This window comes from Rutilus rutilus (assembly GCF_951802725.1).
Source record: "Rutilus rutilus genome assembly, chromosome: 7".
Classification (NCBI taxonomy): Eukaryota; Metazoa; Chordata; class Actinopteri; order Cypriniformes; family Leuciscidae; genus Rutilus; species Rutilus rutilus.
The window spans coordinates 45,592,958-45,620,338 of record NC_140221.1 but is presented as its reverse complement, the minus strand read 5'-3'; the positions used below and the strand labels follow the sequence as shown (position 1 = coordinate 45,620,338).

The window sequence follows — 27,381 nt, the reverse complement described above, 5'->3', positions numbered from 1 at the left end:
CCCTGAGCGAGCTGTCATCATAGCCGCGGACATTCATTGTTGATACGCTGGAGCAGAATGGCGTCTAAGCGATTGTGGTGTTCTGTTCTTGGGTGTAATAACGAACACAGCAGTCATTTTGATGTTCCTAAACGAACCGCTGAAGACGTTTTGTTTTCGAAGGGAATATTCCCCACGAACAACGTCAATGCTTTCATGTTTGCGCGAATCATTTCTCACCAGACTGCTTTATAAAGGAGGGTCAGTATAAAGCTGGTTTTGCTAAGAAGCTACTCCTGAAAAAAGGATCGGTACCAACTATTCGTGTTCCTGCTGCACCTCCAGAAGAAGTGAGTGTAACGTTTTATTAACCTTTATATTAATCTTTGCAAATCGCTTGCACGCTTCATGCATGTTTACACATTACGGCATGTTTTCTATGTACAACGTTCTCAATATAATTCATAATGCCAAGTTTATAATGAACAACGCGTTATGGTTATTGTGTTATTGTGTTGTGTACGCACAGAACAGAGGGGCGGGGTGAGCAAAGCTCATTATCATTTAAAGACACATGCACTGAAACGGCGTGCTGAAAACAGAGCTGTTTTTGACCAGGTAAAATTAGTGTTTTCTTACAATACTAATGAGAATTTTTAATTAAAGTGTATGACAAACTTTTCATTTAGACCCTAAAGAATCATAATAACTTCAACAGCTTGTACACAGACAAGCAGCTCTCAATCCAGCTGTATTAAGGCCCATTCACACCGGACGCCGAAGCGACGCCGAAGCGGCGCGGAACGGAGGCCGCTTCCTTTCGGCGCCCATGTTAACCTATGGTGTCGTTCACACCAGACACGGAGCGCCGCGGCATGCCGCGGCCGGCCCGCGCCGTGAAGCGCCAGTTTCGGCGTCTGGTCTATTTTTTGCGCGAGCCGCGAGTGATTCGCGTCCATTCCGGCAGGAAGTCACACCAAGAAACACGAGACATCCGGTCAATTGTCAAAATATAAGCAATTTTCAAATTAAAATACCGCGAGTATTAACAAAAAGTATTAATACAAGAAGTGTACAAACTTCTTGGTTACAGAAACATGGTGTATTCATTTTTATGAGGTTATTTACTTACCCATGATGTAAAAAAATAGCTCTGAATAAACAACAACTGAGCAGAAGCGCTTGTCGACCGCCGCGGAGAATACGCCTCTAGTGTGAACAGGCAGGCGCCGGACCGCGCGTGATTTTCCGTTCCGCGACGCTTCGGCGTCCTGTGTGAACCAGGGGTTACAGTCTGTTGTTTGCTCTCCAAGATATTTATGAGGAATTCCCGGGAACAGAGCCAAACTGAATGGGAATTACAGGTTTATTTCTAAAGGCCTGCTCCTGCAGGCAGATGGAATGTGACTGTCACTTTCCAGTTTGTGTTTGGACTTTCTGTTTGTATTTTTTAGGTCATTTGGTTCAGCTGTGTGTCATTAATTATCTTGTTTAGGCTACCTTTTGTTTGTCTCATGTATATATTCCCTGTGTTCTCCCTCAGTTTCTGTCGGTTCTCGTTAATGTTTGGTTGTGGTTTTCTCCTGGTTCCTAAGTGTTTGATGATTAAAGTCTTTCTTGTTATTTTTCGTCGTGAGTATTTCTTAGCACCATTACGTAACCGTGACACTGTGATTATGTTTTTTTTGTTAACTCCGTAATACAGAGATGGTTAATCTAGGAAATGTATCAATATGTGATGCAGGTTCTTTCTTTCTTGAGTGTTTCAGTTGTGCTGGTCTAAAGGAAACGCAGAGCTGTGAAAATAACAATGCCTTCCTTCCCCGTGACGTCTGAGACATCCTTACACGCAATTGCTTTATTTACTCAAAAGCTTTCAATTGGTCTGTAGCCTTATTCTCCAGATATTAAGAAAATGCATGAATGCTTTTGTTAGGTCAAGTATTCTGGAAATGACTCTGTATCCTTAGGAAACTCTTTTAAGTCTCCCAGTAAGGACTTCCAGATGAGGGCGGATGTGAATGAGTCAGTGCTGATTGTATCCCATTCCGAAATACAGTCTGGCTCATGGACTGAAACTGAAACGGAAGAACATTTGAGATGCTTGTGCTGAGATATCGACTTCTGTAAACATTCAGATATAGTGAGGCTAAAAAAAGTTTGCATATGTTTTTTTTATTTTTTATATATGTCTCATATAGTGTGAAGATGGATCTCACACTAGAGGCGGAAAAACTGTTTTATTCACAGGCCTAAACTGAGCAAAAACATACAATTTTGTGCAGATGTTGCTATATATATGGCAAGTAAGTAAGATAAAATATGCTGTGAATGTTGCATACAAGGCTAATGTAATGAATGAGGTCTTTATAACAGTAAATAGCACATAAAATGCATAGCTCAGTCTTCACTCTATATCTACCAATAGTAAGATGATATTTAAATGCTTAGTTTCATGATCAAAGCTCTGTAGCTTTTATTGTGGGGAAAAAACATATAATGCAATGAATACAATGATGATTGAGAGATGAACAAATAAACGTTCCTCAAAAGTCTGATGATATTTGATACTCGCATATTAACATGATTTTTTTTAAAATATGATGTATGGATAATAAAATAAATGTAAGTTGCTTCAGTCCAGTAAATGTCCATCTAGAAATATTACGAACGATATCAAAGTTATTCTTATATTTACTTTATAAAAATCACTAAGCACTGCATAAAATATGTATTATGCATTGCAAAGACATTATTATACTGTTAAAAATCAAATCTAAGTGGAGTAAACATTATGCACATCCACTATATACGATATGCATTGTTGTTTAAAGTGCCAGTCCAGTATATAGTGGATGTACGTGATATATATATGTTTAAATGTTTGTTATATATTTACATAATGCATATACTTATGCAATTTTTAGACTGATCATAGCTTTAAAAGGCAAGGAAAATAAAGGTATTTAAGGTTATTCTGCCTTTAAAATGTCTGTCGTTGCACACAGAGCAATGATGCATGATATTAATGCCTCTAATATCTAATAGTAACATCAATCTCCATTATCAAAAACAATGTGTTTATCCATGGTTGTTCATCGAAGTATGTGCACTCTGTCTGACCTACTGAGAAACACTGACAAAAATAGTATCCCTAAATCTACAGACAAAGCATCATCCGCTTTGTTGAATCAGAAATCCTAATTATGGAAATATTATTTGAATATATCCTGTTTTCACTCAGCAGTGTTAGTCTTTGAAGTATACAGTTTCTTCCTGCTCTGTGAAGCGTGTGATCTCACATGTCTGTAGAGTTTCCATGCTCGTTTCTGCAGATAATATAAATACATCAAAATATGTGAGAAAAAGATAGCAGAATTTTCATTTTTGAGCAGACTTAATCATTTAAATGTTTAGATTCCTTCACCATAGCTGCCAATTATAAAACACTCATGCAAATAAAAAAAATAAGTTGGATGTAAAAAGGTGTGCTATAGATTACACAGCTGAGTTAACAATCTGTCATCATCAATAATAATAAACAAAGCCTGAAAACATTATAGAACGCAGGCCTACAATCATACGAACTATTAAAAAAGTTAAAGTTGTAGCTAGCAGTTGATGCAAACTGTGAAATATGCGGTTCCTGTCTCGGCTTGATATAATCACACCCTATGAGAACTGGAAAATAAAGCAAAGGAGACTGTCTTCTGCAGTCAAATAATATTTTGATTTTGTTTCTGATGTTATTGGACTTTGAGGGTCCAGAAGTCTAAAACCACATTGAAAATCTGGGATTATAATCCAATATAAACAAATACTAACGCTCTCTTTTCTCTTCCATATTGTTTTAAATAATGTTTAGACTATGTTAGACTACACTGGGAAGGAGCCTAGGGGGCACTTACATATTTGTGTCCTATTGTTAATTTGAATAAAAGCGTCTGCTAAATGATTAAATGTTAATGTTTAAACATTTAAAACAAAAGGTTATGCTAAAAATAAGAAATATAAGATTACTTAGTAACATATTTAGTGTCGTTGAATCGCGCTATGTCGGTTTGCATCCTTGACACAATTTCCGAAACTACTGTTTCTTTGATCTGGTTCGAACTGGTTATCTCGCCGTACTACTGATGTGAGTCAACTCAGTACTTCCGGTAGTGACGTCAGCGCCCCGCATATAAATAGCGCACGAGCTCAGTGTTGAGACAAAGCGCTTCCGGCGACGACTTCATGTAATTCTTCACTGACAGGGTGAAAAACCCAGACTTTCTGCTGAGGGTAACCCCCTTGGAACCGAATGAAGAAACAAATCTTACTACATTTCACATACCGCGGACTAGTAAGAAAAGGGAAAAAGAGTAAAAGAAGAAAATGGACAAGTTTATATTACGAAAGGCCGAGCCCAAGGACGTGTCTGACATACTGCGACTCATAAAGGTAAAAACAGACCTACTGCGCATGCGTGTAACATTTTCACACAATAATTATTATTTTTAACGTTTAAATTAAGAAAATGTTTACGTTCTGGTCGTTTGTGTAATAATATACGCCGTTTAATTCATTTTAGGAACTTGCGAAATTTGAGGAAATGGAGGAACAGGTCGTCCTGACCGAGAAAGGTACAGAATTCGGTCTCCGTCGTTTTCAGTGTATGATATTTATGAGTGTATTTGAATGTATGATGGTTATTTAGGCCTGTTTATGTTTCAGAGCTGCTCGAGGACGGTTTCGGAGATCATCCGTTTTATCACTGCGTCGTCGCTGAAGTACCGAAGGATAAACAGTCTCTTGAAGGCAAGTTAACAACATCAGATTATTTTTTGTAATTTTTTTTCACTATTAATTCTTAACTTTTATTTATCGTGAATCAATATTGTTACAGCTAATGTTACTTCTACGATGAAACCGTTACAGTTTATCTTTCTGCGTCATGTATGGGAAGTGACGTCAGACCCGCTGAATCCGCTCCAGTGACTTTCTGCTCTCTTTAACTCTGTTAAACCCTTGGTTTACTGACGATCCTCGTGTTTTCCCACTTCAGGTTATACAGTGGTTGGCTTTGCTATGTACTACTTTACCTATGACCCCTGGATTGGGAAGCTGCTTTATCTGGAAGACTTCTATGTGATGCAGGAATTCAGAGGTATGAAGAGATGCTTACCTGTTGCTGTAAACAATTGCATTGAAATGGTCATGTATAATATATCTCATCTATTACTTATTTATTTCCCTGCAATCCAGGTTATGGGATGGGCTCTGAGATCCTGAAGATGCTAAGTGAGGTATGCATAATGCATTGGAGAACCTTAAGTATTTGTCTTGTTATGGGTCATTTTAAACACCTTTATTAAAATTGTTTTTTGTCTGTAGACGGCAGTGAAGACTCGCTGCAGCGGGATGCACTTCATCGTGGCCGAGTGGAACACGTCATCCATCGAGTTTTACAAGCGGCGCGGAGCATCGGATCTCTCCCACGAGGAGGGATGGCGTCTGTACGAGATCGACAAGTGCAACCTACTCAAGATGTCATCCAAGTAGACGCCAGTGCAGAAGAAACAGTTTGATAAAGGAGGATTTTTAATAGAGTAGACCAGTGTTTCCCAACCCAGATCCTGGAGGCACACCAGCACCACAGCTCCACACACTATATACAACTCCTCCTAATCTGAGCTAAAGACTAGAAGTAGAAGGGACACATCCAAAATGTGCACCGTTGCTGTGCCTCCAGGAACCGAGTTGGGAAACACTGGAGTAGACGACAATCGTTGATACACCTGCAATGTATCGTTTACAATAAAGCTTTTAATTTTAAGAGAGACTGAGTGATTGATCTCTGATTTTGGGTCTTGGTAAAGGTGTTGAATCAGCATGTTAACCCTGTTGTCAAAAAGAAACACTAGCGACTCTTATGTTTTGGTTCAGTGTTATTTCAAAATATAAAATCAATTTTGATTTCCTCTTGACATGTTCAAAGTAACTTTCTTCTGACAGACAGGTTAAAAAGTAGGAGTGTTGGACTTGAAGACTGATGATAAAGAACCGAAAGTGATTCGAGAACATTTGCTTTCGAAATCTCTCTCGCGCTACTTTGATGTCATAAAACACACAAGTCGAACATCTAATGACGTCCTTCAGGAAATATTTTAATCATATGATGCTGTTCGGAAACCAATAGACGTTAAAATCAAGACAAGTTGAGGTTGTTTTGTTGCTAACATTTGCAGTTTCGCTTTATGTTTGCGTAGAAAGAGGAAGTTCAGGGTGTTCCGACTCAAAAACACGCTAACCCCAAATATAACGTTTCCTCTTAAACTCTTGAACTATAGCTGTATATACTTGTCATAAATCACATCACACTGTGTGTGTATATATTATTTATTTAGGTACACCAGTGCATTTAACACAATCCCAGTAGTTAAAAACGTTCCAGACAGACCACTAACGCCTCTCTGATGATCAACAGATGAAAGAGGAAGTGGCTAGTGCAAAAGTATGTCATAAAAGTGAGCGAACGATGGAGATCTCAAATCTGCCGTACCACAACCACCTGAGAGTTATGTACCTATAAACAAACACACAGCAAAGGGAAGGTCATGATGATTTCTGAGAAAGTGAAGATTTAGTAGAAACAAAACACACGTAAACATGCCTGAATGTCACTGCGTTAGAGAGCAACATATGAAACTAAACATAATTTATTTTAAATAAAGACAGTTAAAGGGACAGTTCACCCAAAAGTGAAAGTGTTGTCATCATTTGCTCACCCTCAAGTTGCTTTTAATCTGTTGAACACAAAATAAAACATTTTGAAGAATGTTGGTAATCAGTCGCCATTGACTTCCACAGTATTATTCTTCCTACAATAGAAGTCAATGTAACTTGGAGATATATGTCATTCTCTGCAACAACAGCGGAAATCTTACTTAGCAAATTTTGACTTGGTTTCCAGTACAAATATCTAAGATATCTGAATATCTTAAATCAAGATAAGTTTACTTGAAAAGCAAAAATTACATCAGATATTTTAGTTTTACGAAAAATGCATCAATTAAGTGAGTTTATGCTTTAAACTATATGGGGTCATTTTAATTCTCAAGTAAACGTATATTAAATTTAAGAAGGTTTAGAATTTGTACTGGAAATCAAGCACAAAAATCACTTTAGAAGTGTATGAAATACTGAGTTTGAGTGTAGAGAAGATGTTGCAAGTAATGTTACTTTTGAGTTACTGTGTCTTTGCAAGATTATATATATATATATATATATATATATATATGAAGAGTTCAGATGCAAAAGCCTCTAAGTGCCATCTGAAATTTTCTTCTAGAATGATCATTTTTATCAAGCTTGTATATTTAAGTTCAGTAATTTCACTTAAATGACAATTCATAGGTAATTTTCATTGCCATTTAAGTGAAATTACTTAACTTAAATAAACGAGCTTGATAAAAATGATCATTCTAGAAGAAAATTTCAGATAGCTCTTAGAGGTTTTTGCATCTGAACTATATATATATCAACAGTCTGAGTACTACCAATCTTCTCTAAAATATATCTTTTGTGAAAGGCACTCATACAGGTTTGGAACAACTTGAGGGTGAGTAAGTAATGATGAGAACATTTTCATGTTTGGGTGAACTCTCTCTTTAAAGCAAAACATTCAAAGATAGGGCAAAGAAGGTATTGTGTCTGTGATTGGATGATGTTGTTAGTTAACGTGATTCTCTACACCTGTGTGAACTCATTTCATACATTCACTAAACATCACGGAAGTGTGGATTTTAGTGGTGGACACTCACTTAATAAGGTAATCTGGCAATTTTTACTACCATTTAAACATGTTTTATGTGTCAGGAATTCTCAATGCCATATGGAAAAGGGCTTGATGTGACTTCACACATGTTGTTTATTCATTTTGTGCAGCTGTGTTGTGTTTATAATGTTTAATATTGTGTACCTAAGCTTTGGTCTCCCCGCTGGAACTCTTTTCCGCTTGATCCTGTGAAAAGACAAAGCGAAGTGAAAGCTCAGTGTCACGATATCTGCAGCTCAAACGCTACAACACGGCTCTGGAAATGCCAAGTCACTTCGATTCCCAGAGAACGCATGAACTAATTAAGACATGTATACCTTCTGCTGAGGCTTCTTTGAGGCTGGTGTGTCTCTGATCAGCTTCTCCACAGAAACGTAAGCCTGAAGCGCCAGCTCGTATATAGAGTCTCCTGTGTTCTGTGTTGTGGGAGGATTAGAAACAATCACTTCAGTGTAAAGAGTCATTCACACATACTGGGATTTTTCGTTTTTCAGTAGATGTATTGTGTGTGTGTGTGTGTGTGTGTTTTTAAACTGCTGAATGCCCTGATGTTATTGGAGGGTTACACAACTGGTCATAGCTGTTGGAAAACGGCATTGCCGGTAAAAATAATACAGTAGTCAACATTTGAAGGGGATCAAAAAAGTTCATCTAAGTTGTCCTAAGACAAGAACGGGTATTGTTCAAAATTCATGTATAACTTTGATTAAAAAGTTTTGACCCACTTCAGATGTTGACTACTGTATTTCATTTTAATGTCACAACAAATGTGTTTTCTTGCTGCTTAAAATTTGATGCATTTCAGGACGATATAATAAACAGGACTTTCAATGTATGAATTAAACTCACTCAGAATGCCAATAATACATGACAAGGTTTGTGTGTGTGTGTATATGTGTAATCTCGCAAAGACACAGTGGGCCCTATCTTGCACCCAGTGCAATTGACTTTGTACACCGACGCATATATCCTATTTTGGACTTTTCCCTCCACAGACGCACGTCGGTAAACTAGGAAATGCATTTGCGCTCCCGGGGGCGGTTCAGCGAAAAGAGGAGGCGTGTTCCGGCGCAAACGTTCCCTGGTGCTATTTTGCAGTTTCAGAAAACAATTCTGCGCATGTTATTCAAATGCTATTTTAAGGGCGCATGCTTGGCCATAATCAATGTAGCGTGTGCACAACGGCATACACTCTGCTGCTCTCATCTACACAGAAGCAGCAGTTTCCATTTTTGCAAATCATAAATTATTACGATAGATAGACAGTTTATTATAAAAGCATAAATCTAGCTTACACATTTACCCAAATTATCATACGCCTGTTTAACCGAAGCTAATTTGGGTGTGTTTCTCCATCTCCAACGTCACTTCTCTGTGTTTTACGGCCCTGACGAGAACGTCGGTCTCCTCGGCTGTGAACCGCTCCTGGCGCGCCTGGCAAATCCGCCGTTATAATAGCAAACCGCCATGGAACAAGCGCGCCTGCTCTTAAAGGGAATGTGAGATGACGCTCTGATTGGTTTATTTCACGTTACGCCCAAACCACACCTATGAATAATGAAGCTACTTCAGACCAACACATTTTAGATTTGCATCGGGCGCAAGAGTCATTTATCCCGCCGGTATAATAGCAACAGCGCCCGAGACCCGCCCACAAAGTTACTTGCGTTTCGCGCTTGATACTTGCGTTTCAGATCGTTAAAATAGGGCCCAGTAACTCAAAGTAACATTACTTGCAACATCTTCTCAACACTCAAACTCAGTATTTCATACACTTCCAAAGTGATTTTTGTGCTACATGTTTATGTCTTGTTTTCCAGAACAAATTCTAAACCTTCTTAAATTTAATATATGTTTACTTGAGAATTAAAATGACACATCGCGTCGTTTTCTGAAAAATTTATCAAAATATACTTTATGCATAAGGGGGAAAAAAACTGCCAATGGGTTAGTAGATGTATTGTTTGTGGTAGTGTGTGTTTCAACTGTTTATTTTTCTGACCCCATATAGTTTAAAGCATAAACTCACTTAATTGATGCATTTTTCAGAAAACTAAAATATCTGATTTAATTTTTGCTTCTCAGGTAAATTTATCTTGATTTAAGAATGTTTAGATATTTGTACTGGAAAACAAGTCAAAATTGCTCAGTAAGATTTTCGCTGTTGTTGCAGAGAATGACTACGGAAGAGGATTAGGGCCAAGCAATAATAAAAAAAATAAAACCATCTCGAGATTAAAGTCACTATAATGCGAGATTAAACTCGTTAAATTTCAAGAAAAAAAGTTGAAATACAATCTTGAGAATAAACTCATTAAATATCGAGAATAAAGTCGTGTTTCGAGAAAAAACTCGTTAAATTTTGAGGAAAAAAACTCGAAATACAATCTTGAGAATAAACTCATTAAATTTCGAGAATTAAGTTGTTGTCTCGAGAAAAAACTCGTTAAATTTTGAGGAAAAAAACGCGCAATACAATCTTGAGAATAAACTCATTAAATTTCGAGAATAAAGTCGTGTTTCGAGAAAAAAACTCGTTAAATGTGTTATTCTCTACATTTCATTTCGACTTTTTTTCTGGAAACACAACGACTTTATTCTCGAAATGTAATGAGTTTATTCTCAAGATTGTATTTCGACTTTTTTTCTCGAAATTGAACGAGTTTTTTCTCGAAACACAACGACTTTATTCTCAATGTAATGAGTTTATTCTCAAGATTGTATTTTGACTTTTTTTCTCGAAATTTAACGAGTTTTTTCTCGAAACACAACGACTTTATTCTCAATGTAATGCGTTTATTCTCAAGATTGTATTTCGACTTTTTTTTTTCTCAAAATTTAATGAGTTTAATCTCGCATTATAATGACTTTAATCTCGAGATGGTTTTATTTTTTTATTATTGCTTGGCCCTAATCCTCTTCCGTAAATGACATATATCTCCAAGTTACGCACAAAAATTGTGCTAGTCAGATTACTAGGCTACGTTTGAATGGCCATCAATTAAGAAAGTGCAATGCATTATGGGGCCAGATGATGTAGTAGTGTAGCAAACTGCTCTATGCAATAATCCAGCCTAACCGTGAGCACATGAGGTGACCTGAGGGGCATCGGGGTGAAATCGGCCTATTTTGGGCTGTTTAATGTTTTTAACCAGTGACCCCGTTAGCTGTTCAGGACGTATCTTTCAGCATATCTGACAGGACGAGGACACGCAGCGTCGAAACTGCCCTTTAGAGAGATCCTAATCTGAAACCGCTCGCTCGTGCCATGATGTGTGTTGACAGGGATTCAGCAGGACGTGTGTGACGGCGAGAGATAGCGAGAGAGGTTCACACCACTTTCCACTGCAAAGACCACGTTAGTTACTATCAAAACAGACAAGCGGCTCATAATAAACGCAGTGTTGATGCACATCCCAGCGTGAGGTTCAGCTTGTGTCCTTGGGAGTTTTTAGGAATGTGTTCAGCTGCTGTTTTGGTGGAAAGTTACAGATCGTAACCTCGCCTCGCCCTTTTCCTCCTCCTCTTGATTTGAGGTCCACTCAAAAACACTGTCCCACATGATGATAACATCTCACAACGCCTACCGCCAGTAAAAATAGACGGCACACAGGAACTGGAGAGACGCCTACCTTTGCGATGGTCACTGCCTCTTGTGGATAATACATGGAAGCTCCCACCGCCATTAGACCAGTCGGGTAGACCAGTCTCTTCAGTCTCGAGCCTTCAAGTGCACAATAAAATCTGACTGACATCAAACTTTTTTTTTTGTACTTTATCCATTTATTTTGAAAGAAATTAATAGGACATTACTATTTATCACATAATTCTCAAAGCAAAATGCATCTGTTTCCACAAAAATATGAAGCAGCACAACTGTTTTTTAACATTGATAATAATCAGAAATGTTTCTTGAGCAGCAAATCATCATCGTATGTGACCCTGGACCACAAAACCAGTCACAATTTTATGAAATTGAGATTTATACATCATATGAAAGCTGGATAAATAAGCTTTCCATTGATGTATGGCTTGTTAGAAGATAAGCTGAGATACAACAATTTGAAAATGTGAGCGAAACATTGAGAAAATCTCCTTTAAAGTTGTGCATTTATGTTGGCGATTGTGTTGCATTCACTCATAAAAATAAATGTTTGATATATTTACAGTAGGAAACTTACAAAATATCTTCATGGAACATGATCTTTACTTAATATCCTAATGATTTTTGGCATAAAAGAAAAATGGATAAATTTGACCTATACAATGTATTGTCGGCTATTGCCACAAATATACCCGTGCGACTCGAGACCAGATTTTGGTCTCTTTAATGAAAAGCAGAAATGCATCAACAAAACTTTCACTACCTCTTCCAAGGAAAAGGCCCAGGATCCCGGCAAAGCCGATGATTCCGGCTCTGGGGTAAAACTCAGGCGGAGGGTTCTTCAAATAGGCATAACTGTCTGGATTACAGGGCAAAAGATTCACTTAACTGATGCAAGTTTATTGAAAAAGTAAAAAAAAGCATGTTTTGCAGGAAAGTGTTGCTTACTCTGCCCAAACTGTACAGTGCCGTCAACCTTGGGTTTCACCGTCCCATAGACGCCCTGAGATTCAATGCAAAAACACAACGCTACTCTTTACACTGTTACAGAATCCAGAAATGAGGATCACTAGTTGCTTTTACTTTATTAGAATCACTGTGAAAATGAAATGCCACACACACCGTGAGAAAAGACCTAGTCTGACTGAAGAACATGAGAAAAAGAATGACCGCTTTCACTTTCATTGCAACTAAAGCAGCAAGTAATTATTTAAAAAAATGTCTAAAGTAAGATGAATGGTTGATAACTTCACTTAAACCCTTTATATACAGTATAATGCATTATACAATTATTTTTAATGCATTAATTATGCCTTGTAATGCACCTTATAATGCATTATATCGTCTCATGAATAATTGTAACCACAGTTATAATGCATTATATAATACTTATCTATTAATTGCTACACCTTTAGAGTATTAATATGCATGACAAACAACTAATTTCAGGTGCAAATATTCAAATGCATTGCAATTATTTATGAAAATAAATAATGCATTATAACGTACATTATGAAAACCTTTATAATGCATTATACATAAAGGCTTTAAAATATGACATAATGACAGTCCAAAAGGTTTATTACTGTACTTTATGTCTAGGTTATATTTTGATATTTGCTAAATGCACATCCTGGACAGATCTTTATCAGTAGCCATAAACCCATAATGCATGACCGAGAGTCTATATCTTATCAGATAGTCTGCTATATGTGCTCTAAGAGATAAGACAGTATAGATATATGAATATGCAAAAGTGAAGCACTTGAGCTGACTAAGGACAACTATTAAATAAATACTAATTAATAATTAAACAAAATGTGTGTGGGGGTGGGGGGGATTTCCTTAGAATTCATATGTGCGCAAATGTTCACTAAAACTATTAAAAAATATATTTTAGTTAAATGAAATAAAGCTGAAAAAATCAAATACAAATTTTTGATTTAAAGCTTAAAATTATTATTAAAATTAATTAAAATTACTGAAACATGCTTAAGTTGAAATGCTACAATTACTTAAACTAAAAAGATAAAATAAATAAAGTTAAATAGAAATAAAGACAAGCACAAAATGACAAAAATTAAAATTAGGTTGAATATTAATGAATTTAAATGAATTAATGAATACTATAATACTGTGTCATACTAAAATAACACTGAATTGTGTGCTCGTTTGTTAAATATTGCCGATTTGCATTGTTTTAAGCAAATAATATGAATGTAGCAGCTTCAGACATATTAGCACGTTTCAAGTTGTAGTGTGTGATTTCATGTGGCTTTACCAAATGGGATTGCAAAAACACTGACTGTTTTCAAACAGGTCTTGCTGTACACAATTGGTCAGACATAGAGAGAGTCCCACACAAACTCACACCACCGGGTGCTGACATATTCAATCGAATTCAGCAGAATTTCACTTATTTTCAAGGCGTTCTGCTTTCAGATGTGGGTCAGCGTGTGCTTTTCCGTTTTTAAAACTGTAGAGTAGAATAGAGAGGGCAGACTGGCAACGAGTCAAACGCTTTATCAGCTGCTGTAAAGTGCAGTGTCTGCAGTTCTCTGACTGATGACATGCTGGATTTCATCATTATGATAAATCTTCCACTCTGTGTGATGTTAGTGGACACTCTTTATTCACACACTGTACAGCAAAAAAGCTGTAAACGCAGAGAATGTCCCTTTCTGAATGTCCTGCACAGCTGATAGCAGTGTTGCATGAAGCTAGTTGAACAAACTCTGAGTTTCAGAGGAGGTTTAGAGTCGCCAAACTTCAAACAAACCTAAACTTGGTTTCGTTCCGGTTCAGCGGGCTCACGGCGCTCTGCATCAAATCCATTTAAACAGTAAACATAAACAGTGTGTGACATTAGAATAAGTGTGTCTCAGAGTATAGTCTGTTGAAAAGAGCATGCCAAAAGTCTCCTATTTCCGAAGTGTGGATCAGTGCTCACTCTAATGGCTAATATTACCCACAAACCATTGCGCTTTGGAGGAGGATTCGGTTCGGAACTACAAACACGAGTAAAAAGTGTTAAAAAAACTACAAACATGGCGGATGTGACAGTAGAGAGGTTTAGATAAAGGGGTTTGAGCGACTAATAATCAACATTTAACCTGATAACATTTTTTTTTTTAATGCTATCCGTGTTATATTTCATCTGCAACATGAACTTTTATAAAGATCCGTTTCGCCATTAACTTTTAAATGCATTATGCAAAAAAATTAAAGACCCGTGACTGGCATATCAATGTGCTGCTTCTTTTCTCCAATACGGTAGGAAATTAAATTAAATTAAACGAGGAGGATGTGAACTGTGAGAAGATGATGCACATAACTATACGACAGAGCATTTGTTAAAGATAAGATTTTATGACGTGATAGTACGTCCCACAGCTTGTCTACTCTTCTGCTACACACTCAAAACTATACTTTTTCTTTACATGCTTGCATGCTTTTAAGGCGAAGTATAAGTAGGCGAACTGGGACGCAGCGAGCAGGCAATCACATGATTCACTTCTCTGTTGAAGGTTAAGCGAATGTTATGAAAAACATCATGAATTTAAACGCATTTACAAGGCAGGAATAAGTAATAAAATATCGGACTATATAAATGCATGTGTATCAACTGAATTTAAATCATTTCTATAGGTTCATAAAGAGCTCAAAAGAATAGTCATACGCCTAATCAGTCTAAAAGCTTCATATAATAAAGTTTGTATTTATATATCACTAGTTGATTGATTAACATGGCATAATTTATGCTGAAAAATGTTGATAATGCATGATTTACGATGATCCCGAGGCGCAGCGCTGACTGGAACGAGGCTTTGTCTGAACACGTGCAACAGCGAGAGGGTTTGAAAACAGTCGTTGTTGATGCAATAGACTTTGGTAAAGACAAATATAGGTATCTGGGCCACATAGAGCATACATCTGTCCTTTGCACAAGCAAACACAATGGCTTTATGTTCGGAAATGAAGCATACTAGCATACTGTTTACTGCACAGTGTACACTGAAAACTGCCAACTATTTGTAATAATACAGTAGTCAACATTTGAAGTGGATCAAAAAAGTTCATCAAAGTTGTCCTACGACAAGAACGGGTATTGTTCAAAATTCATGTATAACTCTGATGAAAGGTTTTGATCCACTTCAAGTGTTGACTACTGTAGTGTGTGTACTACTGTACTGTAACCTCATCAGAATCCTCAAGTTATTTTCTATGCAGTAAAGCTATCCCGAACACATCCAGATCTGCGAGCAGCGCGAGTGATGGCGTGTGCAAGTGCTCATGGGTACCTGGACTGTGTGTTTGGCCGAGCTGGCCGTTTGCTGGACGCGGATCAGACCACCAGAAACCAGGAAAATCAGAACCGCAATGAAGAGAAACCAAATCATTCAAATGATTATAAATCACCGTGTAAAGAGTCACAGATTATAGGAAAGAGCTGCATTCCATAATTCATCTCGAAACATTCAGAAACTAGTTTAATGCATTCGCTTCTCTTCAAGTAACGTTCAGATTCAGAGACGTGATGTTGATTAGCATAGAAAATAATCTGATCTTTCCATTTAATTTTGTAAAAACAAACAAAACTCATGTTCTCCTAGTAAACAGTTCCTTTCCTGTACCCCTTGTACGTACCAGATGGAAGTTATGGATTCTTTTGTAAGCGCATTACTGTACACATGATTGTTGCTTGTTTTTCCAAACTGAGGGATTATTTGTTATTCTTCTCTGTGGTAATGGACAGAAGGTCACAGATGCAGTACATGGAGCTTAACCTTTGACCCCGAGACATTCCTTCAAGGTCTGTTGTCTGTAAAATCACATTCAAAAACACTGTGACCAGCTCTGAGTCGAGTTTTGAACGACTTCTAAAGAGAAATGTACAAGAAAAGTATAAACTAATAAACTAAAAAGCTTTCAAATGCACAAAAGTCTTATAGAATGCAGCTCTGATTCACAATTCAGACACCAAAAATTAAAAATAAAGTGAATTTCGAGTGTTTAGAAAATTAATATCAAATCAATTAGGCAAGACAGAGTTATTAGTCAATAAAATTTGTAGATATTTATAGATTTATATTTTTCTTTTTCTATTAATATTATTATACAGTATGAGTGTAATAGATTATTTTAGTTGAGTTGAACATGTTTGAATCTCATTTCATCCTAAAATCAAAAGCAGGAATAAAAAAATACAACATCCAGTTTTAGGACCATTCAGATTAATAATAATAATTTTGCATTGTGACATTACATTAATTTTTTATGGGAAAAAAATATTTCATCCCCAAATTAAAAAACTAAATAACATTTTCTATGATCTGGACTTATGATATCCTGGCTGATTGGTGGTTTCCAGCGGTTGTAAATGATTGAGTTATTCTAGTGAGTGTTGTACATGATTGTAAAGCGTTTCTGGTGTTGTAGATAATTATTAGGAACATATTCTGCCATGAAATGAAGAGATGGAGCGATAGAAAAGCCATGCAGAGCAGATTCGCCAACATGCTGCAAGCTCACGCCGCTGAGTTTAATGCAGAAATACACAACAGAGAGGGAGAGTGTGTGCTGCAGGTGAGTGTGTTACGCAGGTGAGTGTGAGTGTGTACCTGGCACCAGGTGACGTACGGTTCTGCTAGTTTTCTCAGTGTGGAAACGGCCTCTTCCACCGGCCCGGTCTCCGGCTCCACATGCTGGATCTTCTGCGCCGTCGTCGTGTAGAGAGACAGCTACGAAAGCAACGTTTCCATAGGTTACAATCACCATCATTTCCTTAACATTAAACTCTGGTTTGTAATGCTGATCATTCGGCTTCTGATGAACCTCTGGGTCAAATTTCACCCCGAAGTCAAAGGAAAAACTTTTTCAAAAACAAAACAAATTTTTGTTTTTTGACAATTTGTTGCATTTTGACATTATTTTCATGACGTTTAAGCACATTTTCTCTCATTACCGTAACACATCTGGACATTTGACTTTTGAGCTTAATGTTAAACTCTTGTTTGTAATACAAATTAGAAGGACAGATCAGTCAGGTACTGTTGAACACATTCGGGTCAAATTTCACCCTAAAATTAAATAAAAAAAACTATGAAATGATATTTTGCAAGGAGAAAACTACACCTACTTTATGACTATTTATATATATATTTTGTATTTTGACATTATTTTCATGACAATTAAGCACATTTTCTCTCATTACTTTATACATCCGGGCTTTTTATTGGAGTTTTCTGTAATTGTCATTATTCTCAATGGTGATTCTCATTACTGCAATAAAGTAAAAAATGCAGAAATACAATCTTTTTATTTTTTATTTATTGAAATCAACATGAATTAAGACACTATGATGTTCAAATATCTCTTATTGTCATGAAAATGCAAATATTTTGGTGTCATTTACCTTATGTAAAAAAAAGAATAATATTTTTTTAGGGTTAAAATATGACCATATGAAGTAAAAAGAAAAACATCTAGACAAAAGCAATGTTGTTATAGAGTTACTGATAAAATGACAATTGTTTCCTTAATGTTAAACTCTTGTTTGTAGAAGGACAGATCATTCAAGTAATGTTGAACACATCTAGGTCAAATTTCACCCAAAATTCAAAGGAAAAAATATGAAATTATATTTTGCATTAAGAAAACGATGCCTGCTTTATATGACTATTAATATATTTTGTATTTTGACATTATTTTAATGCCAATTCACCCCAAATTCTCATTACCGTAATGCATTCAGGCTTCTTCTTTTTGAGTTTTTCTGCTATTATGATTGTTTTCATTAGATTCTCAATACTGTAATCTAGTAAAAAATACTGCAATAAATATTTTTTTTTAAATCAGCATGAATTATATGGGCAGTACAACAATAACTATGATGTTCTTAATTGTCACAAAAAACACAAGCTTCCTTTTCTTTAAGTAAAACCATTATTCTCAGTTAAAATGTGACCCTGTGAAGTCTATAAAAGTACCTCATCTACACTCAGAGTTGTGCTGGGTTTGTCATCGGCGGCGGCCAGGACAGAAGTTGAGATCAATCCCAGAGTTCCTGAGACTCCTGCAACTCCTCCAACCTATCAGGACAAAACACAGAGCATGAATGAAGTTCCTGATCCATAAACCCCCATGTTTGGACAAACATAAACCATCGCAGGACTTCACAACGGCTTCTTTATCTACAGACAGTCCGGGCTGTACTCACTGTCAACACATGCAGAATGTTTCTTGTTTAAGCAGGAATAACATACGGACACATATTTACTCAAACACAGTTGTTTTGAGGACATTCAAGGTCCTTGAAGTGTGTGAAACTGTGAGGGATTTAATGAGAAACACTAACACGATAACACCAACGGGTTACATGACTCTCTCGGTGCTGTCTCTTGATTTTCACTGGACTGATATTCACTTCTCCTTCGCAAACACATGATGAATATGAGAAATTAATACAATTGCAATTGATGCATGTTAAGTAGAAAGTTAAAGGGATAGTTCACCCAGAAGTGAAAATTCAGTCATCTTTACTCTCCGTTTCAAACCTGTGTGAGTGTCTTTCTTCTGCTGAACACAAAGGAAGATATTTTGAAGAATGTCGGTAACCGTTCAGTTGATGGACCCCATTGAAATACTATTGAAGTCAATGGGGTCCAACAATTGTTTGGTTACCAGAAGAGAGACACTCATACAGGTTAGAAACAACTTGAGGGTGAGTAAATGATGACAACATTTTCATTTTTAAGAGAACTATTTATTTATTTATCATTTATATTTATTTAAAATGTTATTTTTTACTTTGATGATGAGGTTTATAATGTGTACATACAGCTAAAAAAATCTGACTTAATTTATTTTTATTTTACAGGGTGTAAAATGACAAAAGGTCAGGTTTTCACAGGGTATGATGACTTTCTATTAGCACTGTAAAACAGTTTTAAGTTTCTTTTAATGATTTAGCGGTGTTTTATTACCATCTAGTGTCTAGTTTCAGAAACGCAAGTTCGCAGCTCAGTTGTCAGACGGGCTGATACATTTGGATAAAAATCGGCGAACTGCTATAAAACATAAGATCTGTAAAGCGTTATAAACTTAAATGTCATTTTATTTTTCAGCACAAACAGTGTCAGAGTCAATACAGCTAAAAGAGAGTTGAACTTTTATACCGTTATGATGATCTAACACTAAGCGAACTAAGAGCTTTTATGCAATAAACCCACTCTACAGAATTACAGCATCCTGAAATGGCAGATAGAATAATATCTTTATTTAAAAGTAAAATAGTTTTTTAAAAATGTGCTGTGTCCTTGTATTTCCTGTCCTCAAATGCCTCTTTAAAGGTAAAAAACCCAAATGATCATCTTTATAATGACCCGAACTGAACTGAACTCATAGAACATGTGAATTGAAGACTGAATAGCGCACGACTGTACGCGTTATGAGTGTATTAGTCACGAACACACACTGAAGGATCAGCTGAAGTTTCTAATTCTCACCTTGTACATGTTCCCGTCCTCTTCTTCTTCTGCTGCTGCTCCATTGAGCGGCCGCGATCAGACTCTCGCGCACAGCGCCGCCTGCAGTTCATAACGTGTAACTACCATAGACTGTGGTAACTACACGCACAGCTTCACCTCATATACACTCATTCTTGACAGAAGTATCAAGACACCAAGGCATAAAACATTGCGAAAATGACAAATGTATATATTTTAGTGCTGTCTAAACTGATTAATCACACCTAACATAAAAGTTTGTGTTTATATGTGTTTGCATATCAAAAAACTTAGATGTGATTAATCGAGTTGACAACACACACACACACACACACACACACACACACACACACACACACACACACACACACACACACACACACACACACACACACATATATACATACATACATGCGCATATATATATATATATATATATATATATATATATATATATATATATATATATATATAATTTACACATATAATATAAACAAACTTTTATGTTAGATATTAAACGGCATATTTGTGTTTTCAATAATTCTGTTGTAGAGTTGATTAATAATCAAGTAAGTGGAAAATTGTTTGTCGATGTGCAAGACATTGAGTTTGTTTTCGGTTCAGGTTTTATTTATTTATTTAGTTTATTTTATTTCTTTGCATTTATAGTTAATTCGTGATCAAGTTAAGGAGACATAACACATATTTGTTGACGTAAAATGATTAAATATTAATAATAATTACATTAATAATATGATTAAATGATTAAAGCTTAATAATAATAATTATGAAAGCTTATTAGAAGAAAACATACATCAAGCTTAATTAAATCAACAACAGCTTACGTACCAAGTAGTCAGGCTCAAAAGTAGACTATAAATACAATTATGTTTTAAATTGAGTAATTCCAAAGACTTTATATCATAGACTGTCTTTATACGCGTACGTACTGTATATCTTAAAGGGACATTCGTAGCGCTTCCCGCCATCCAGTGTTCATGAAGCGCATTGCAGTAAAATAATTTGACTAATCTGCTGTTTTGATCATATCCATACATGATTTACGCCTATATTTATTATATATTATTTTGTTTGTATGAGAAGGAAAGTTTTCACACTGGAAATTTTGATTTTATCACCCTTTCTTTGCTAAAACTCATTTACTGGTTTCCTAGCAACCACTACAGACAAGTGTAGCCTACTGGTCTGACAACAAACATCAGCCGGTTTTACTTTATGTCAATCAGTGTGTGTGTGATTGTTATGGAGGGGAGGTGAGTGGCATTTGATACTTTCTAAACTTCACAAAAGCCTAATAATATCTGAGAACATCGATTCTAAAACACAAAATGATCATTTTGCACTTAGACTGGAGAAGTATGAGAAGTGTGCCAGAAGAATTCAGTCATACTGGAGATCGTTCAGGGACAGACGGCTCTTCAGACTCCTGATCAACACTCTCCGCGCGGCTGTAAGTCATGCCCGTTCAAACCGGATGTGATGTATGTCATTAAATGTATATATTTATATATATATATATATATATATATATATATATATATATATATATATATATATATAATTTTTTTTTGTAAATTAAATATATATTACTAATACATTTAAATATTTACATAGGCCTAACACATCGAATTTGCCCGTTAACATTCACCCCTTATTTCTGAACATGTCTGAATTTAATAGTGAAAACACTTCAAAATATGAAAGTGTAAAAAAGTTGTAGAAGTGTAAATTTACTGAACTAAACATCTTTTATACTACATATATATATTACAGAATAATGTGGCCTCTAGCATTGTTAAAAATCAAAGTCATGTGTCTAATTAACACATTTTAAGTTGATAGCTCACAGTCATTGAGCCGTTAAACGGTTTCAAAAGGGATAGTTCATCCTAAAATGAAACTTATGTAATCATTTGCTCACCCTGGTGTTGTAATAATAAATAAATAAATTAATTAATTAATTAATGTCCCGCTCGCTATCATCTGTATAGCAGTAGCCTAGCGACTGGCATCAAGCTTTTAAAACAGATGCAAAAGTATCCCATGATCCCATGCGTTCTGGGACTGCCCAAAAAACATGGTTACACTTTTACTGTAATGAAAGCATGCTTAATGTTCTTAATCTTAAATGATGCACGAGCGTGAGCGAATTTTTTTTGGGTAATTCTCCTTTTGGTCCATAAAGGAAAGACTTACGGCATTACAACACCAGGGTGAGTAAATGATTAATTAATTATCGCGTTTCCATGTTAACTCAATGTCCAATTTTAAAACGGGTTTCACAGGAGACATTTCGAGTGTTTAAGTTTTGGAATGACATTATGATTATTTCTTAAATATGCGATAAGGAAAAAATGGCAATAAAAAAAACAACAATTAAATGGCTATACATAAAAAGTATAAAGACTGAAATAGTTATTTTTTGGTAAATTGTACTCCAATAATCTTTGTTTTATTTACAACCAACTTTGAAAAATCATTTTTACAGTGCTGTAAATATGCACCTGTCTCAATGTTTGTCATTTCCAAAAGCAATACTTACTCTTTTGGGAATGATTTAACATTCCTTTCAGCACTTATACTGTATATATGTGTGTGTGTGTGTGTGTGTGTGTGTGTGTGTGTGTGTGTGTCGCAGGAACAGTGTCCGGCTTCAGCAGTTCTGCATCAGCTCAGTCCCAGAGAAGCTGAACTCCTGAAAGACCCCAGTCTGAAGTGCAAGCTACGATTAAGGTGCATTTCAGATCAAGCTCTTATCAAGCAGAATTATTTTTTATTTTTTATTTAAAAAAATCTTTTCTGTTGCCCAGAATGTCACAGATAAATTTAAGACAATTAAATCAAACTTTGCATCAGATTGCCTGTCCAGCGCTTATCAGAATCATACTTGCAACCTGTTTGTTTGCTGCTGGATAGAAAAAATATAACATGATTTCTATATTTTTAATAAAGCAGAGAGACTGAGGCCAGTGTTCAGATATTAAATAGGTTTTCTGTAGATTTTAATGTTTGTGTCTGATTTTCAAAAATAAACCTAGGCTACCCTGAGACATATTTACTGGGATACACTGTGTGACAACTAACCCCAGTCTTCCTCATATATCACGTGTGTGTTCAGGTTTGCAGGTCCTCGATTTCCACCTTCAGTCGTGTTCAAGATTTTCCACATCGGAGGAGGAGGACGACAGCATCTGTCTGGACAACAAGTCTTTGCTCCCTCCAACCAGGTCATGAATATACAAGCTGTTATAGTTTTTTATTCATATTTTGAAATATTTTTTAATTTTTCCATTTTCATTTTAGGTAAAGTTTTAGCCATTTTGTTGTGTGTTTTTGCCATTTTTAGTAGTTATATATATATATATATATATATATATATATAATTTTATTTGTATTTTTATATAAGTTAAACTAAAATAAAATGAGAAATGGTGCCTTGGCAACTATTAAAATAATTTATTTAATATCTGTTTATTCCATTTAATGTTTATTTTATGTAATAAACATTATTTTTACATTAAAATGTAGGTTTAATTTTAGTTAAAGTTTTAGTCATTTTAGTTTGTTGTAATTTATTTTAGTTTTTATGTCTAAATAGTTTTTTTAAATTAATTTTCTTTTTTAAATTATTTTTTATTTTATTTTTTAGTACATCAAGTTAAACTAAATTAAAATAAGAAATTTTGCCTTGGCAAGTTGTTGGCATTTAACTTTTTACTAGTTAATGTTTATTTTATTTCAAGTAACAAAATCTTTTTTTTATTTTATTATTATTTTAGTTTTAATTCTAGTTTATTCTAGACATAAATAGTCAAAATTCTGATATAAAAAGTCATAATTTTGACACATCAAAATTGACAAAATCAGGATAATGAGATTAAAAAGGCAAAATTATGACATTAAAAGTCAGAAAAATTTTAAGTTTAAAAGTTTGAATTTTACCTCATAATTGTGAATTTGTATGCTATAATTTTGACATTTATGTCATAATAAATGTCCCATAAAATTCCCATAGTTTTCTATGAGAGCAAAAGGGATAAAAACAAAAAAATGCATTTGAATTATTGCACATTATTACGTGTGTCTCCATCAACAGGCCACAGCAGACTCCTGCAGGATGATGGGAAATCGAGTATTTATGGATCTCATTTCAGTGAACGAGATTCACAAAGCCGAACCACAAGACGTGATTTGCATGAGAGACTATATGCAGGTGGAGGAAAAACACCTTATTTCACAACTCCATTTCTGTCAAGTGGTCGTGCTTTAGAGTTCATCCTTCTCTCCCGCAGTATTCCAGCCATCTGGATGAGCTTCCGGCACGTCTTGGTGGAAGAGAAAACGGATGGCGGTTCCTGTCTCTGAAGGTTCTGTCCCGGGACGTTGCTCTCAGATGGGGTGTAAAGCCGGGAACGAGAGGTTTTTGTGCAGGCAGACTCAGAGCGGTCCTGCCGTTACGACCCGGTTATGCCGGACAGGAGCTCTCGCACAGGTACACTTCCGTTCAAGAGTTTGGGATCGGTACGATTTTTCTCTTCTCGTCTCTTCTGCTCACCAAGGCTGCATTTATTTGATTAAAAAACAAACAAACAAACAGTAAAATTGTTAAATATTATGAGAATTTAAAATGACTGTTTTTTATTTTAATATACTTTAAAATGTAATTTATTCCTGTGATCAAAGCTGAATTTTCAGCATCATTACTCCAGTCTTCAGTGTCACATGATCCTTCAGAAATCATTCTAATATGATGATTTGATGCTTATTATCAATGTTGAAAACAGTTGTGTACAAATTTTTTTTCAGGATTCTTTGATGAATAGAAAGTTCAAAAGAACTTATAAATTATAAATGTCTTTACTGTAACTTTTGATCAATTTAATTCATCCTTGATGAATAAAAGTATTGATTTCTTTTGTTTCTTTCCCCCCCAAAAAATAAAAATAAAATTCTTACTGACCCCAAACTTTTGAACGGTGGAGTTTAATGTTACAAAAGCTTTCCATTTCAGATAAATGCTGTTCTTTTGAACTTTCTATTCATCATAGCATCCTGAAATAAAAATGTAAATAACTAAATAATAATCAGAAATGTTTCTTGAGCAGCAAATCCTCATATTATACTGATTTGTGAAGGATCATGTGACACTGAAGACTGGAGTAATGATGCTGAAAATCCAGCTTTGATCACAGGAATAAATTACATTTTACTATATATTCACACAGAAAACAGCTGATTTAAATTGTAATAATATATATATTTTTTGTATTTTTAATCAAATAAATGCAGCCTTAGTGAGCAGAAGAGACTTCTTTTAAAAACATTAAAAAGCTTACGGATCCCAAACGTTTGACTAGTAGTGTATTCAGTTTCATCTTGCATTAGTCTCTAACAAACCAAATGTCATAGTTAAAGAGCAATATTTCTCAACTCATGCTTTGAACTCTTTTAACATAATTTTGATGTGTCCAGAGGTTTCCTGACCTCGACACGACGCTCTTCTCGCGCTCAACACACTGCAGATCGCAAGAGACGCCTCTACGGCCTCAGCGAGACTCAAAGAGTAAGATATCATTTTTGCATTTGTCTAAACATATAAGGTTCCCTATCACTTTCAATGCCAACAACTGTACACTGAAATAAGAGAAACAGTTTTCACTCAGAAAACACAAGTAAATTTCACAACGAATAACACAACAACAAACATTTATTTAGTTGGGTTTAATGCATTACTAAGTAATTAATTACTGCATTTTAATTACTTTTTGCCTTGAAAAAGTAAAGGATCACTCTTAATTTTTCAGTAATTTAATCACAGTTGCTTCAGATATAATTTAGATCCATTACCTTGCTAAACACTCCGAGAGTTGCCGTGACAGAAATGAGATGATTTTTGTATTTTCTGTGGGACCAAACCTGAGTTGCTCTCGTTTCCAGGTGTTAGACGAACACGGGGACAGCATTAATAACCCTGACGTGAAGAAACAGAACGGGAAAACTGAGAAATGGGGCATCAAGATAGTCCTACCATTAGTCGAGACTGAAGACTATGACGTAAACTCGTCGGAGTCTGAATGGGAGGAAGAGGCTGAGAAACTGTGCAACTGGTCAAAGCAACTGGATATAGAGGCTGTCCGAACACCCGAGCTCATTTAGATGGAGAAACTGTGTTTTACACTGATTTAAGTATATACTACAAACTATTAGTGCATTATTCTGAGAATTTGAATAGGCAATTAAAATAATTACAATAATTAAAATAATTATGAGTACTTTGCAGTTCTGAGTTAATGGCCTCATTTGACTAAACAACATATGGTAACACACTTGTATTTGAACATTTGGGCTGTTTTGTTTGATTCCACCTTTCATACTTCATGCATATTCACCCTCGAAAGACATCCATCCCAGAAACAGATGGAGGTGCCATACTACACATGTACTACAGTAGAAATGTAGTAATTCTCATGAAAAATACACCACATGCAACAAGCCAAGCATGCCTGATGAGAAAATTACTAATTATATTTTAACTACTAGTCCTATATTTAAACCGATACCTAATTTTTCACTAAATACTGTATGTGTTGAAAACAAACAAAAATGTGATTAAGGATTAGAGAAAGGAATGATGAAGCACCATGGATATTTCATAATAAACGGCCGGTTTTTCAGATGTGATATTGATGAATTAACTGATATCATTTCATTTGATCTTAATATTTGATCTAATATATTAACCTTTTTTTAATGTAGTATTTTTTCATGCATCACATTGTTTAGACTACAAATGGAAGAAAATAGAACATTTTTGAAAACAATATATTTCATTCATATGTTATTCAATGTTCACTGTAGTGAACAACAGGATTTCTTTTCCATTCACCAATACATTTTTAGGTTTCAGGATTATTTTTTAACCAAGCTTTGTAGAAAGATGATTCTCAACTATGTTATGAAAGATATAATGGAATTAATTGATATACCATTTTACTTATTTACTTTTACTGCAATATGTGTGTAAAATGGCCATAAATGGGTAGTGCCGTTCAATACAATATCAACTGTATCTAATCTGCATATTCATGTGTTCTTGGGGCAACTTGTGTAATAATGGGAGTAATAATTGGCAACATTTTCAAAATAATATCTAATATTTTATAGGAGTATTGATATACAATTTTCACTTTCACTATTCACTTGTTGTGTCTGCCAAAATGCCTAATAAACATGATCCTATAATGTCTTCTACAGTGGGCATGTATGAAATCAATGTTCTGTTTTGAAACATAAAGTCATAATTGTTTAGAAACCCCATAACATTTTCACGAGACGTTGATTGATGACAAACAATTAGAACACTTGTCAGATTTAAATTATAATTACAGAATATGATAATATTTCAATTAGAGTGCTAAATTTGATTACTAAATTAATATCGGGTCATTTTG

General features: G+C 35.3%; 3 protein-coding genes across 6 annotated transcripts; 2 read left to right on the top strand and 1 right to left on the bottom strand.

The window, feature by feature from the left end:
• The first annotated feature begins 4,187 nt into the window (after positions 1 to 4,187).
• Positions 4,188 to 5,799, top strand: sat1a.2 (spermidine/spermine N1-acetyltransferase 1a, duplicate 2). Its single transcript, XM_084413999.1, has 6 exons — positions 4,188 to 4,422; positions 4,553 to 4,604; positions 4,696 to 4,779; positions 5,027 to 5,128; positions 5,227 to 5,267; positions 5,356 to 5,799. Exons 1-6 carry the CDS (start codon positions 4,357 to 4,359, stop codon positions 5,521 to 5,523), a joined length of 513 nt encoding a protein of 170 aa, XP_084270125.1. The 5' UTR covers positions 4,188 to 4,356; the 3' UTR covers positions 5,524 to 5,799.
• A 543-nt stretch (positions 5,800 to 6,342) lies between these two features.
• Positions 6,343 to 19,996, bottom strand: apooa (apolipoprotein O, a). Of its 4 annotated transcripts, XM_084413996.1 has the most exons (11): positions 19,910 to 19,996; positions 18,392 to 18,493; positions 17,024 to 17,143; positions 15,704 to 15,736; positions 12,351 to 12,405; positions 12,166 to 12,261; positions 11,431 to 11,522; positions 8,116 to 8,214; positions 7,943 to 7,984; positions 6,750 to 6,767; positions 6,343 to 6,547 (listed from the first exon to the last, which is right to left on the bottom strand). In XM_084413996.1, the coding sequence occupies exons 1-9, from the start codon at positions 19,916 to 19,918 to the stop codon at positions 7,943 to 7,945; spliced, it is 648 nt and encodes a 215-aa protein (XP_084270122.1). In that variant the 5' UTR covers positions 19,919 to 19,996; the 3' UTR covers positions 6,343 to 6,547; positions 6,750 to 6,767. The 4 variants fall into 4 exon arrangements, with proteins under 4 accessions (XP_084270122.1, XP_084270121.1, XP_084270124.1 ...); XM_084413995.1 differs by lacking the exon at positions 6,750 to 6,767; XM_084413998.1 differs by lacking the exon at positions 15,704 to 15,736.
• Positions 19,997 to 21,019: 1,023 nt separating this feature from the next.
• Positions 21,020 to 26,811, top strand: cUnhxorf58 (chromosome Un CXorf58 homolog). The gene is made up of 8 exons (XM_084415103.1): positions 21,020 to 21,183; positions 21,278 to 21,380; positions 22,569 to 22,663; positions 23,049 to 23,157; positions 24,027 to 24,143; positions 24,223 to 24,422; positions 25,403 to 25,493; positions 25,868 to 26,811. The coding sequence occupies exons 1-8, from the start codon at positions 21,146 to 21,148 to the stop codon at positions 26,084 to 26,086; spliced, it is 972 nt and encodes a 323-aa protein (XP_084271229.1). The 5' UTR covers positions 21,020 to 21,145; the 3' UTR covers positions 26,087 to 26,811.
• The last annotated feature ends 570 nt before the right edge of the window (positions 26,812 to 27,381 follow it).

Excerpts from the sequence above, each read along its gene's own strand:
- sat1a.2 (XM_084413999.1), top strand. The coding sequence starts at position 4,357 with ATGGACAAGTTTATATTACGAAAGGCCGAGCCCAAGGACGTGTCTGAC. Across the intron at positions 4,423-4,552 it reads ACATACTGCGACTCATAAAG|GAACTTGCGAAATTTGAGGA; the intron begins GTAAAAACAGAC and ends AATTCATTTTAG. Across the intron at positions 5,268-5,355 it reads TCCTGAAGATGCTAAGTGAG|ACGGCAGTGAAGACTCGCTG; the intron begins GTATGCATAATG and ends TTTTGTCTGTAG.
- apooa (XM_084413996.1), bottom strand. Across the intron at positions 8,215-11,430 it reads AGGCAGTGACCATCGCAAAG|AACACAGGAGACTCTATATA; the intron begins GTAGGCGTCTCT and ends CCCACAACACAG. Across the intron at positions 7,985-8,115 it reads CAAAGAAGCCTCAGCAGAAG|GATCAAGCGGAAAAGAGTTC; the intron begins GTATACATGTCT and ends GTCTTTTCACAG.
- cUnhxorf58 (XM_084415103.1), top strand. The coding sequence starts at position 21,146 with ATGTCAATCAGTGTGTGTGTGATTGTTATGGAGGGGAG. Across the intron at positions 23,158-24,026 it reads TCTTTGCTCCCTCCAACCAG|GCCACAGCAGACTCCTGCAG; the intron begins GTCATGAATATA and ends CTCCATCAACAG. Across the intron at positions 24,144-24,222 it reads GCATGAGAGACTATATGCAG|TATTCCAGCCATCTGGATGA; the intron begins GTGGAGGAAAAA and ends TCTCTCCCGCAG.